General features: G+C 46.5%; 2 protein-coding genes across 3 annotated transcripts; one reads left to right on the top strand and one right to left on the bottom strand.

Annotated features, from left to right (window-relative positions):
* Window positions 1-41: 41 nt before the first annotated feature.
* Window positions 42-7,443, bottom strand: LOC115536079 (SH2 domain-containing adapter protein E). The gene is made up of 6 exons (XM_030347731.1): window positions 6,388-7,443; window positions 4,908-5,025; window positions 3,761-4,039; window positions 3,220-3,466; window positions 2,774-2,893; window positions 42-2,297 (listed from the first exon to the last, which is right to left on the bottom strand). The coding sequence occupies exons 1-6, from the start codon at window positions 6,877-6,879 to the stop codon at window positions 2,114-2,116; spliced, it is 1,440 nt and encodes a 479-aa protein (XP_030203591.1). The 5' UTR covers window positions 6,880-7,443; the 3' UTR covers window positions 42-2,113.
* An 828-nt stretch (window positions 7,444-8,271) lies between these two features.
* pygo2 (pygopus homolog 2 (Drosophila)) lies at window positions 8,272-13,249 on the top strand. Of its 2 annotated transcripts, none has more exons than XM_030347156.1 (3): window positions 8,272-8,488; window positions 9,893-9,942; window positions 10,093-13,249. In XM_030347156.1, the coding sequence occupies exons 2-3, from the start codon at window positions 9,901-9,903 to the stop codon at window positions 11,713-11,715; spliced, it is 1,665 nt and encodes a 554-aa protein (XP_030203016.1). In that variant the 5' UTR covers window positions 8,272-8,488; window positions 9,893-9,900; the 3' UTR covers window positions 11,716-13,249. The 2 variants fall into 2 exon arrangements, with proteins under 2 accessions (XP_030203016.1, XP_030203015.1); XM_030347155.1 differs by having other exon boundaries at window positions 8,272-9,310.
* The last annotated feature ends 392 nt before the right edge of the window (window positions 13,250-13,641 follow it).

The raw sequence follows: 13,641 nt of genomic DNA, 5'->3' as shown, positions 1-13,641 counted from the left end.
AGAATACACTCAACATATGGTTAATAACATGTTCAAACAAATGTTATTTTACTGTATTTATTTTTTATATATATATAGATACAAAAGAATAGCAAAAAGTATCACAATCATAAATCCTTTCTCACCTGGAGCACCGAGGGAGGGTCACCTGAACAATTAATACTAATTATTATTAATTGTTAAATAATAATTATAATAAAAACTCCAGAGCCATGCTGTAGTTCACAAACCACATTGCTGAGTGAGTTCAGAGTTAATGACCTAGTTATTCTTTAGTACTTTACCAGCAACAAGACAGTAACAGTTTAACACATACAAGCCATGGAGCCCGATTTCTTTAATGTTTTATAGGTAATTGCCGCCGGCCTCTAAGACCAAACATAACCACCTTCATGGGTGATTAAAATATTCCTTATAGTTAATTTTGAAAAAAGAAAATCACACTGGAATGTCAATGAAAGGAACAGCTTTTCAAAGTAATGGCACATTGAATCATGTCCGTCTTTAACTTCACAGTGCAGAGAGGAGTTCCATCATTCACAGTACAAGGGAAAGGAGATGAACCAAATTGAATAAGAAGACAATTTTGGAAAACAGTCAAAGCTATTAAAAACTATAAAACTATTTTATTCATAACTGTGGGAGTGCGTGTGAAAGATGGCTGGTTTAAGCACCTGCCGAGTTTGATTGGACCCTGGGGCTGGGGGAGGCTGCTCACCTGATGCACATTAAACCAGCCTTCACACACACACTCTAGGAGAGATCTCCTGCATGGAAGAATGAAGCGCCAGCGCAATGTATCATAACCGACAAACCTCTACAATAAACCGGATTTCAACCCCACCACCCAGCGTCCCCGAGTCACATAGGTGGAATGCGGCAGCCACATAGGTGGCGTGTAGTAACAGACATCTTTCTCAGCTTAGGAACATGGGTCAAAGAAGAAACATTGCTCTAACCAGCTATGCAAAAATAAATAGGAAAACCTTCCTATGCTTAACAGGGAAAGGTATTCTGCTGTAGTTAAACATTCAAGTAAGATGCTGGATACGTGTGTACTGTGTAAACAAATTGGTGGCGTTCGGGGAGAGGGTGAAAGCAGGTCACTCAGGTGTTTAAAGGGTGAGTGTGGTCCGGTGACCTGATGTCTCTCACATTGTGTAACTTGTCCATTAACAGAAGGCAGCATTCCAGGTTGTGAGGAATATGCCCCGGGCAGTTGTGCTTCCATCATATCTCAATGTGTAATATATCTCGGTTAAACACTTTGAACCAAGTTTTCCCTAAGCAATGATCTTTGAATTAAAACTAACCAACCAAATCAATGATCCGTTGTCCTTGTTGGACATTTAAACCACCAGGGGGCCACCTGCTGTTTGAAGAGCCCAGAGCGGAGAGTAACCGCAGGGTTTCACGAGATGGGATTTCTCAGTGTGAGTGAGACACAACCCGTTCAGGCTGTTCTGATTAGAGTAACAGACATCTACTACAGCTACCCATGTTGTTTTTAGCAGACTCTACAACTAAGCAGCAGCCTGATGGGCCTTTCCACAGAGGTGTTGTTATAGGACAAACACAGTTGTCGCTAATTACACTTATTATGGGTCTGCTCCATTCCTATGAGTGACACCTGTTTGTCCAACAATGAAATGCCTTTATGAAAAGTATATTCTAAAGGTGGTGAATGGTGGGGATCAACAAACCCAAATGAAACCCAAGCATGACTACACACTAGTGTATTCATTAAATGTGTCAAAGCTGACATATTATACGCCCAGGTGTGAATGAGATTAGCCGTTACAAGCCGTTTTGAAAATCGAGGTGGGCGTGTCCACCTAGTATGACGGATAGATGAGCAGCGTTGGCTACAGTCCGCTGGGTAGGCTAGTTAACTGATCTATCCACTGCTTATCTAGGTGGCCACGCCCACTCGTGATGTCAGTAGAGGCCGATTTTCAAAACGGGTGGAAACGGCTAATCACACTCATGCCGGGTGGTATAATATGCCACCTTTAACATTTGGCCGGGGAAGGGGGTTATGAGTTAGTTTTACCTACAAATTAAGAGGTGCGCTTGTTCCGTTCATGCCGGCCAGGCAGAGGGGTGGGGTTAGTCAGTGTGCGCGGGGCACGGGGTGAAGTAGGCTCATGTGCTCGGCGTCATTGAAGGGCAGCTGGCGGGTGGAGTAGTGGTGAACCACCTCCGGGATGCTGGGGAACACGCAGCGGCTCTGGTCCAGGGTGTAGCCGCTCTCCTTGGTCTGGGCAACGATGATGTGAACGCACCCCTGGCTGGTCCTACGCCACACACACAAGAACCCACAGGCTTCATTCTCTTTTTCGTCTGCATTAGTATATAGGTATATAGAATATAGTTTTTAACCTTAATGGATGTATATAACAATGTCTGTTGAGTTGAACACCATGGTGATGGAGCCTATGGCCCACTGATGAAAGACCTTGAATTTGCAGTATTAGGAATATTAAAGGTACCAATAGCGTCTGTGGCGACCCCATTAGAATCTCTTTGGCGATAAAATCACGCCAACGTTTATCGGCAAAGAGAAGAAATCCCAAATATCTGCGTTTACCGAATAGGCCTACACTTTTATTATGTGCCGAAATATGCCGAATTATACTATACATTCACTGAACTTGCATGCATAAAAAATACAAATTATGAAAACATGAAACCATTAATTCAAGAGATTTAACAACATTTCAGGTCTCAAACTCAGACTTTAAGAGGAAATGCAATTGCAACGTGTACTCACTTGAGGGCGATAGAGTACTTGCTAGTTCCTGATTCGCTATTCCTGACCAAGAAGCTGGCCTCTTTGCAGGGCTGTAGCTCAAACTCTGCCTCCTGGCGGCTGACACAGCCATGGTACCAGCTGAGACAGGGAGTCAACCAAAGCATTATAGCTCAACTATTAATTGTGCTTACATGTACAATGGTCGCTGACCTGCACCAAAATATTCTACAAGACTAACAACATCTGACAACACTTCCTTCGTTGTTTTCTTTTTTTTCTCTCTTTCTTTCCTCCTATTCTCAATATCATTCTACATTTAGTATTTCACACAGTTATCTAGCGTAGTGATCGAAAGGGACAAGTGAGAATAATCAAAGCAGACAAACTGGAGTCACAAATTATACGGTAAAAACAAATGGGTTACTCTTGGAAACCATGGATGAAGGCATCAATCCAAGACCCACCTCTGCTTCTCCAGGGGCAGCCCTGGGACCACCGCGCAGCTCTCTGTGTCGGGGCTACAGCTAGCGGGTGTAGGGGAGGGGGTGGACAGGGTGGGTGTGGAGCGCAGAATCTTCTGAGTCCAGCTCTTCTGCTTAGCGTGATGCTGTAGGGGCAGGGGGGCCGGCGGGTGCTGGGGGTGCCTGGTGAGCGTGTGCTGTCTGGGTTCCTCTCTGGCCAGCAGAGGGCGCCCCGCGCTATCAAACTGTGCTGCAGGGAAAGAAAGGTGAAACGCGGTTTATAAAACAGGCCTGCGCCTACTATATGCCGTTTTACATATTTAAAATACAAAATGCAATGCCGTTTTTAGGGAATATTAATCACACATCGGGCTACTGTGATCCATTATGTCATTGGATACAGATCACAGGTATTCCAGCTCCACAAACAGTTATAACACCTCTGTTTGAGGAGCGTGATGTCCTCTGAGCGTGCACACCAGGAACACAGAGTTCCAGCAGCACGTCGGCCTGACAGAGCAAAACACCTTCAGCTGCTCCCCACCTGACAGAGTTTTGACAATTTGTTCTTTTTTCCATTCCCATGGCAACTCGTACTCGGCGGGAGGCCTGGGGTCCGGCTCCAGCCATGTCACCGGACTCTTCTGACCTTCTCCACTGAAGCCCTCGCCGACACCGCCACCTCCGTCACCGCTCCCGCCCTCGTAGGGCACGTCGTAGATCTGCTGCGGGGAGGCGGGGGGCACCTCCTCAACAGGGGCCTCCTCCAGGTCGGACAGGACACACACCTTGAGCAGGTCCTTGGAGCCACGTCGTCGGATCTCTGGGAACACATTTCATCAGCGTGACCCGCGAGAAAAGATCTGCCTCAATCTCTCAGAGAGAGCCAAGCAGAAGTGGTGTCCTACATCGGGATCGTCTGACTTGGTTCTAAGATATTTAAGGGACTTCAAGTGAATTAAGGTGAAGAATAGGTGGCAGAATAAAAGATACAGATAATGGTTAGGAAATGAATAATGGGAAATGACTAAGCACACTAAAACGATGAGTCACAGGCAATGGTTGACGATGAAAAGCTGCATGAAATGAGTTAACCACATCATAGTCACGTCACAGAACTCTGCTTTCCCAAGGAACTCTGGAAGCAGAATGAGAGCTCATTCATAAACCAAGACCGATTCACATTAAGGCTTATGGCTCAGCCTATTGTTTGGTCGGTAAAAACAATAGAGTGACGGAATGAGAGATCAAGAGACGCCAGACCAGTGGTCCTCCTTGATGGTGGGAAGTTTAGCGAAACACTCAGACCGGCTAACACAGGGGAGGGGGGGCAGTATATCCGAGGGGAGGAACTGTGGCTTAGGGACCAGCTTCCTTTTGGGAGAATAGCACCAGGAAACAGCGACAGGAAATAGGAAGTAGCAACAGGAAACTGCACCCATTGTCCTATGGCCGGGTGCTGTACCGCGGGCTTCACCCCAGAGAAGCAGAGACGGAGCTGGAACAGAGAGTTCACAAAGCCTTCTGGCTCAGCTGACGCGTTGTCATCAACAGAAAAAGGAAATGCACACATCATCCATGTGCTAAAGGGCCAACAACTCTTGGTACCCAATACCAACCCTGTCAAATCTCCCCCAACCAAAAACCCAGAAGGTCCCCTGGGTCCTCTCGTATGCATACTGGTCCCTTACCAGTGATCATCTGCTGTGCGTCGTAGGGCTCCATGTAGCCGTCGTTCTCCCCCGCTCTCTCTGCCTCTCTCTTCTTCTGGGCGTCGAAGGGGTCCGCATAGTCCTCCAGGATCACCACCTTGGAGGGGAGAACACAGCCAGGTGTTATCTCATGGTTTTTGGTTCGGTTTGACCAGCTGTGAGACGAGACTGTCTCTCGTTTGGGCGTTCTGTTTCGAAGTTTTATAAAAAAAATGAGTTCAGAAGACAATATGATTTTAAAAATGATTGCTTGATCATTTTGCGGAATGATTAATAACAACTTACAACCCCTTGTTGTGATGTATTGTGTATTCATTGGTGCAGTGTGTTGTGGGTTTGGCTGTTGTTGATGGGACTTTAAAAAAAGGATGCTTTCCACAAAGGGAGAACAATGGTCAGATAAGCAGCAGCAGTACGAAAATAAACCCTGAGCTGCTCTATTGTAAACCTGTGATGTCCAGCAGGCTTCATGGCCCATCCCAGTGGTGAAGTGCCTGTTCTCTTTTATGGCGGCTACTATTTGCTAAGATACAAGTCTCTCACGGCCTACTGCACGGACGTCGGTCCTTATCTTCGCTGTATTCCACTGTAGGTCTAATCCTCTGAAATGACCTTGTGGAGGCCGTAAGTGTTGTAGGACTATACAGGACTCTGATTTATGTCTCAACTGCAAAAGGAACAACCAACCACATTGCCGGAAGGATAGCACACACTGGGGCGCAGACACACAGACACAGACACAAAGACAGAGACACAAAGACACATACAAAGACACAGACACAAAGACACATCAACACACACACATGCACACACACCGCATATATCAAATAGTTCCAAGATCAAACTATAACAAACACGCTAAGTGTTTCTGCCGGGGGGATTTACCATTATTTGAAACATAAAACGCCACCCTCTAACTGAAGTCTCTCCTTCCCCCCATCCCATCAGTTCTCTTTAGTCGTCTCCTTGCCTTTTCTATTTATCTTCTTTTTATCTTTCAGTCTCCCCCCAAGGCCACCTGGAGGGTTCCTGTGTTAACACCTGAGTGTCAGATCACACTGGGGGGGGGGGGGGGGGGGGGGGGGGGGGGGGGGGGGGGGGGGGGAGTGAAAGAGAGCAAGAGAGCATTAGGGATGAGGAGGAGGGGAATACTGGGGAATACCGGGGGACAATAGGGAGGGAGGAACTGACGCAAGATACATGTTCAGACCTTTGATTGGGTCTATAAACATAATAACATCATGCATGTTTCAGAATCATGTGGCAATTGACAATACAAATCAATAGGCGACCAATATAAGTATAATAATAAATAGTAGGCTATAATGGTGAATAAGCTACTCATGGATTCTTACTTTTGCTTTGAATCTACAATTAGGCTACTAGTATTTAATTAGGCTATAGTGATGGATGTCAATGTAATTATAAAGTAGGCCCACAGTTGGCTATTACCACTTACCGTTTCGGTTTTGTTGGGTGATTGGGGTTTCTCTCTCTGAGTTTGGTCTACCACTGGAGGGGTAATGGCAGCGCTGTTGAAGTTCGGAGTTTTGTCTTGTTTGTCCACTCTGATCAGACGATTAATGTAAGCGTTTGCTGAACTACAGCTCTTTGATGTTCGCTGCTGTTGCTCTTCAGCGACACACTCTGTTTTGGAATTTTTCCGACTTTTGCCAGGTAGAAGACTATCCCAAACCTTTGCCTCCTTAGGGGAACTATTTTTTTCGGTTTTACCCTGGTCAGGGGCAGAATTCTTTCGATTCCTCCCGGACAAGAGAGAGCCAACTCCGCCACCTCCGCTGTCAACAGATGAGTTCTTGCTCTGACCTTTGGAGCTCACCGCCTTGGTACCGATGCTTTCCACCATCCCCAGTTTGCCTCTGGATTCCGAACGGGTCCTGTCGGCACCGTTCTTCAGATTGCTGGGAAATTCCTTGAACCACTTTGCCATCTTAACTAAGACACAATTAAAAATAAAAAAATAACGTAACCCAGTTTACCAATGCGGAGGAGACGCACCTTTCCAAATAAGTATTTCTGACAAAAAAACGTCCGTTTCGTTTCGTTTACTTCTTTAAGTCCTATCTATGATGTTGAAAATATGATATCACGTTAAGGCAGTGTGCCTATGCCTATATTCCTCCAAAAGTATGTAGGCCTATTATACTGTAAAATGTAAAGTAGCCTAAAGATAATTAAATACTAAATGAGCAAATAAGCATAGGTGAAAATATTAGCTATTTAGGCCATTTAGCAAAAAAAAAAAAATAGGATTTTCTTTCTTTATCCCATTTGTAGTTCTTGAGAATATGTTCCTTGTTCCAACACTTATTCTCTTTGAACGAATAGATGCCTCTTGAGTAGGGAGACTCCAAACACTCGGAAGTTGTTCTTGCTTCTGATTTGTGGTCCCATTCCAATGTTATCTGGTAGCCTATTTTACAACTTGCCACTGCCGTGCGAGAGCTAGTTGATGCGCTTCAACATGTGAGGATTTGTGAAGGTGTGTGGGACTAGGGGTGGGTTGTGTCGTGTGTGTGTGTGTGTGTGTGTGTGTGTGTGTGTGTGTGTGTGTGTGTGTGTGTGTGTGTGTGTGTGTGTGTGTGTGTGTGTGTGTGTGTGTGTGTGTGCGTGCGTGTGTGTGTGAGTGTGTGTGTGTGTGTGTGTGTGTGTGTGTGTGTGTGTGTGTGTGTGTGTGTGTGTGTGTGTGTGTGTGTGTGTGTGTGTGTTTGCGCGCGTGCGTGCGTGTGAGCGTGTGGGGAGGGGGAGTTCTGAGAGGTGCTGCAGCGGCTGAAAAATCACAGCAACAGTTATGGTCCGAATAAAGCCAATGGACTCGTGAGTGCGCGAGGCGGCTCGAATCTAACTATATGCATACCATAATAATAAAATGAAAGGTTAATCCATAAATTAGAGCAACTGAAGTTTTCTTCTGAAAGTTTTGCGGACAGGAGTACCTACCCATCACCACTGACATATCCATGGCATTACATTCACAACTCAACGGATCGTTTAAAAAATACATATAAAAAATTGTTATTGACGTTAACCGTATGTTTAATTGGTGATATCGACAGTGAAACGAACAACGGCACTAATTAATCTCATTAAGAATTGTTCCAAAGCGTTTCGTACCAAAGTGGTTTGGTCTGGGATGTGCCACATATGCAGATGACAGGGAAATAGGGGACACATTATTAGAACATATGGAGGTATCATCGTACAAGACTCACGACTCCCTGTCTTTTCTTTAAGTCTTAAATATTATGAAAATTATAGCTTTAGTTTTGACGTTTAAAATATTTGTATCCAGGATTAATCTTTAACGACACCCCCGTTTTTCCCCAAAGTTGCAATGTTCCGCGGTGTGCAATACCTTTGCCTGTCCCTCTTTGTCCGGTGGCGAAAGGCCATTATTATTATGGCAAAATTTGCGTTTTTAAGCGAAAATAAATAAGTGTTGGAAGGAAACAGCAGATATACACTAGAGGTGGACCGGTTTACCTGCAATGACTCAACAGGGCGTTTCTTTTTAAAGGACAGCAGAGCAACGGAGAAGGGTATAGTTTGCTCTAAAAAGACTGCAAGCTGGCTAGCTAATTTCACTAGCATGCTAACGTTGGCTTGAAAGCTAATGTTAGCATGGTAAACACCATATTCCGAGTACACGCAGATTGTTTTAATTTAAGGGGGATACAATGAGAAACAATGATCGTAATAGTTGATTTATTTTATGCATCCTGTTTTTGAATAGCCATTTACATGCCACGGTTATTCAGTGAATTATACAGTCTACCTAGCTACTCAAATTGGATAACGTGGCTAGCTAGTTAGCTGAACTTTGGCTAGCTGGTTAGCTGAGCATTGGCTAGCTAGCTGGTGCTAGCTAGTCTAGCAGCCTCACATCTGTTAGTAATCATCTCAGAAAGTGAGGAGGGGGTTTCTTCAACTTGCATGCACTGATTAACCGGCCAGGTAGCAAGCAACCCGTTTCTCGGGCAGCCGAACCTGTCTTGTGCCTACTAAAATATATCCGTTTTATATAGCTTGTCTACTTGAGCTAGCGCTATACATTTTTGTGCAATTTGTTGACCAAATCCCGGCGTGACAGACAGCGTGGTGAAAAATTTGCAGCTGGAAAGTACATTTCGCAGACCTGGGCAGGCGAGATAATAGTTAAAAATACGTTATCCTTATAAAGCCGTCGCTGCGAACGCCGATACCTGCCCGGCTATAGCCGTCAAGACTATAGCTGTCGTCCTTTTTACCTTTTTTCTTGCACATGAAGGGTGATATGCAAAATCACCCACACTCTTATTAGCTAATGGCTACCGAATCGGGGAGACTACTGGCGGGACAAGGTCAAGGAAAACGAGGCAAAGGTAGGAATAAATTTCACCCATCTCCAAATCCGATCGGAACCATCCATTACTACGCTGGAAAGGGGCTGTTCTGTTGCTCTTCCCAGATCCCTAATTGCCTCCCCATTCCTAAACTTCACGACTATCTCTCGGTGGTGGTTGTTTTTAAAGTGGATCAGTGATACGGCGGGCCATGTCTTTCCTGCTATCAGTGTAAACTTTGTATCCTCGTTTTCATGTCTCCGTCTTCTCCTGTCTCCCTCATTGATCTTACCTCCTCCTGCCTCTGTTTTCGGTCTCCCCCTATCTCGCCTGGGTCATTTGCAAGTCATAACCTTGGTGATGATAACATCTGGATGTTCAACATCTTGTTCTCATGCCAGTCTATGTCCCCTCATTGAATCCATCTCAACTTGTAGACTGGAAAGAGAGAGGGCCCTAGGTCTAAAGCTGCTACTCTGTCACTAAGGGGTATTGGCCAATTCAAATGTGTTGTTTGCAGGTTATTGGTTGGTAGATAACAGGTAGATAAAATGTAGAGGCAGTAATTAGTTATTGGCGGTATTCCCAAATACCTCGTTCCATTCATATTCTCAATTTCAGCCTCACAGATGAAGAGCCCGGAGAAAAAGAAGCGGAAATCGAACACTCAGGCAAGTAATGCCCTGATCAGATTATGTCAGTGTCTGTTGCCTGTATCTCAATTCCGCATTTCTATGTCCAATTTAGTCATACCAGTGTTGCTATCATGTTAAAAAAAAAAAACCTTTCATTGTGTTCACATCCTTGCCCCACACCTGCAGGCGGCTGGGTTTTCCCATCTCTCCGAGTTCGCCCCGCCTCCCACCCCCATGGTGGATCACCTGGTGGCCTCCAACCCGTTTGACGATGATTTTGGTCCCCCATCTCGACCCGTCGGAGCAGGTGGCCCAGGCGGTTCTCCGTTTCTTCCCGGCCAGGGGGCGCCTGGAGGCGGTGGGTACGGGGGCGGCGGCAGGATGGCTGGTGGAATGGGCTTCATGGGGGGGCCGGGTGGACCAGGTGGCGGGCAGCCCGGACGGCGGCCGCCTTTCGGCCCTCCATCTAATGCCGGACCTCATCACCAACTGAGCTTCGGCGGGATGCCTGGCTTTGGAGGAGGCGGGGGGGGCGGTCCCGGAGGTGGTGGATTTCCACCAGGTGGCCCGTCCCAATTCAATATGCCCCCCAACTTTAGTCCACCCATGCACCCAGGGCCAGGTTTCAACCCCATGCTGTCTCCAGGAGGAATGGGGGGGCCAGGCGGAGGGGGCCCCCCGCACCCTCGGTTTGGCATGCCCCAGCAGCAGCAGCATGGGCCAGGCGGCCACCCGTTCAACAGTCCGCCGTTACCTGGTGGGGGAGGGCCAAGGGGACCCCCGCATGGCCCCATGAACCCCATGGGGGGAATGCCTCCTGGAATGAACATGATGGGGGGCATGGGTGGTGGCCCTGGTGGAAACATGGGGGGAGGGCTGCCAGGTATGCCCCCACAAGGACAGTTCCCTCCCTCACAAGACGGCCCATACCCGGGTCCAAGCCCCCCAGGACCAGGGAACGAGGAGGGCAAGAACTTTGGAGGAGGTCCTCAACCTGGCCCGCAGCAGCAACCGCCTAACTTAAACCCGGGCGGCCCCCCTCCTAACAACACTACAGCCGGGCCTCTCCCGAACTCTGGTCCTCCGCAGCCCGGGGGAGGCTTCCCTGGCCATCCGGATGCCCCACAACCCAACCCCAACACGCCCGGCCAGCCTCCCTCTGCTTCCTCCCAGCCTAATCCCAACTCGTCACCCACCGGCCCTCTGAATGGCTCAGGCCAGCCCCAGCATCCGCCACCCAATCAGCTGCAGTCCAGTAATCCCACTAACTCAAACAACTCCCAGCAGCAGCAACCACAATCCACTCCTCCTAACTCCGGCCCAGGATCCAGCCCTTACATGCAACAGAACAACACTCCAGGTTCTGGGGGCCAGATGGCCAACGCGCCCCCCAACTCAGCCCAAAACAGCATGACCAACAATGGAGGCAACACCCCCGGCAGCAACCCCAACCCCCCGTCCAACTCCACCTCGACCCCCAACACCCAGTCTCCCCTGCCCTCTGGCCCGGCGCCCCCTTCCACCGGTCCAGGCTCTGGCCCCGGCAAACTGGGGGGCCCCGGCATGGTGTTTCCGTGCGGCTTCTGCCTAGCGGAGGTGCACGACGACCAGGATGCCATCTTGTGCGAGGCGTCGTGCCAGCGCTGGTTTCACCGGGACTGCACGGGCCTGACAGAACCCGCCTATGGGCTGTTGACCCGGGAGAGTAATGCCGTTTGGGCCTGTGACTTCTGCCTCAAGACCAAGGAGATTCAGGCCGTGTACGTCCGCCAGGGCCTGGGCCAGCTAGTGGCGGCCAACGAGGGCTAAGGGCTATGGAGACGGAAGACGCGTTGTACAGGAACGACGGTCAGCGAGGCAAAGAGACAGTATTTGCTTGAAATCGATGCCGTCTGTAACATATGAGCTACGTGCTGAACCTTCTCTTCACTTGCCCTTTACTTGCTTGATATACAAAAAAATAATTTGTCCACATCGTTGCTTATCCATATACAGCACTTTTAGTGACCCTAGGCAATTACCTGTTACCCTCGCTCCACAGCCAGTCATACCATGCAGTGAATGTCAAAAGCCCACAATCCTTTTTAGATATCTCCCAACCAGCATAGCACTGACACCAACACACTACCTCGCATACTTTGAGACTGACTAGTGAAGAAGCTCCTGTATTAACAAGAGACTGACTCAGCCCGAACGAGTGTTGATGCCTTTGTCACGTTCTAAAACACTAAGGCAAATGATAAGGGTGACGCCTTCACACAGTAAACCTATGTTCTGTGATTTCAAAGAGATATGCTCCTACACATTTTTAGGAAATAAGGTTTTTGATAAAGTGTTTGACAACTGGTAAGGACTTTAGCTATACCTAGTGTGACGCATGCTTGTTTTATCAGAAACAATCAAATTTGTTCACTTAAGCAGCCTAGGAAAGTCTTAAGGCTGATATACAGTCAAACTAACATAGGCTAATTCATCTGAAATACATAAATAGTGCAAAATTACAAGTAGCATTCTAGTGTCTAGTGCCCACATAAAGCAGACAATAAAATATTTCACTTTCCTTATGTTTAACTTGACTAAGTGCTGATTTTATCCAAAGGAGACGCGACTTTACCCATAAGCTCCAGAAAATAACTGCCATTTAAAATGTTAACTTCAGCACAGAAGACAAGCCTGGACTATGTGCCTGTCCATTATGAAATGGGGAGACTAGTGATGAACAAAGATGAGAGTATGATTCTTTTTTTTTTGTTTTAACTACATTGAGTCAACCATAAGTAGTTTTTTTTATATCAGTCGAGACTACACACTAATTGTGGAATCAGTGCTTTTGGGTGGTGTTGGCATAGAAAGTAGTGGCATCATGTTATAACCGATGTGCAATGTTGTGCATCATATTGTTTCTCTCTTTGAGTTGCATGTGAACCAATGCAGTAACTTGTCATTTATGTTGAGTGCTGGTCTCTGCTAGGGGCCTTGAAGTAGACCAAATAACTAACAGGTGAAAAGTGTCCATTTCCCCCCCCAACCATTTCCGCTGTCACGGTCGACGATGTTTGTAACTTTCTCCCTCTTTTTCTCTGTTCTTTCTTCATTCGATGTCCAAGTTGCCTTGTTTTCAGTTGATCCCTTGTTTTGTACTGGTATCTGTGCTGTTTGATGTGCTCTCTGTCAACCTTTGGTAGAACCAAGGGGGAAATCAGTGAACCTTATGAGTTGGGGACGGGAGGAAAGGTACTGAACTCTGAAGTAAAGACTTGTTTTTTTACTTGTCCATGTCTGTTTTATTTTTCATTGGTTGCTAATTGTATTAAAATGTGGTCTTACCGACCCGCTAAAAGAGGTTTTCCCATCTTATTTCACTATTATGTGTTTACATATTTAAGATGGATATAAGCCATACAATGAGCTGCTAATGATAGTCTTTTCAGATAAAACTTAAAATACAATCAACCCTTGGCTTTAATGATAAATTGGACTATTAAAAACCGAATGTAGCATATATATTTTTTAATGTTGAGTATCAAAAAGAAGGCTAACGGGTCACATGGGCAATAATATAATGTGAAACTGAATGGCAAACTTAAAAGAATACAAATCACTATTGAGTTTGATTATTTATAGTGTATTTAAAATCGGTATAGGGTAGGTAATTAAAACAAACAATATGTCAATATTGAAATCATCCATGAATTTTTCCAATATGATGATGGTGACAGACTGGAAAAAGCTCAA

Source organism: Gadus morhua, chromosome 22 (genome assembly GCF_902167405.1).
Source record: "Gadus morhua chromosome 22, gadMor3.0, whole genome shotgun sequence".
NCBI classification, from domain to species: domain Eukaryota; kingdom Metazoa; phylum Chordata; class Actinopteri; order Gadiformes; family Gadidae; genus Gadus; species Gadus morhua.
Note: the sequence above shows the minus strand (reverse complement) of the source record. Positions and strands in the feature narration are given on the sequence as shown.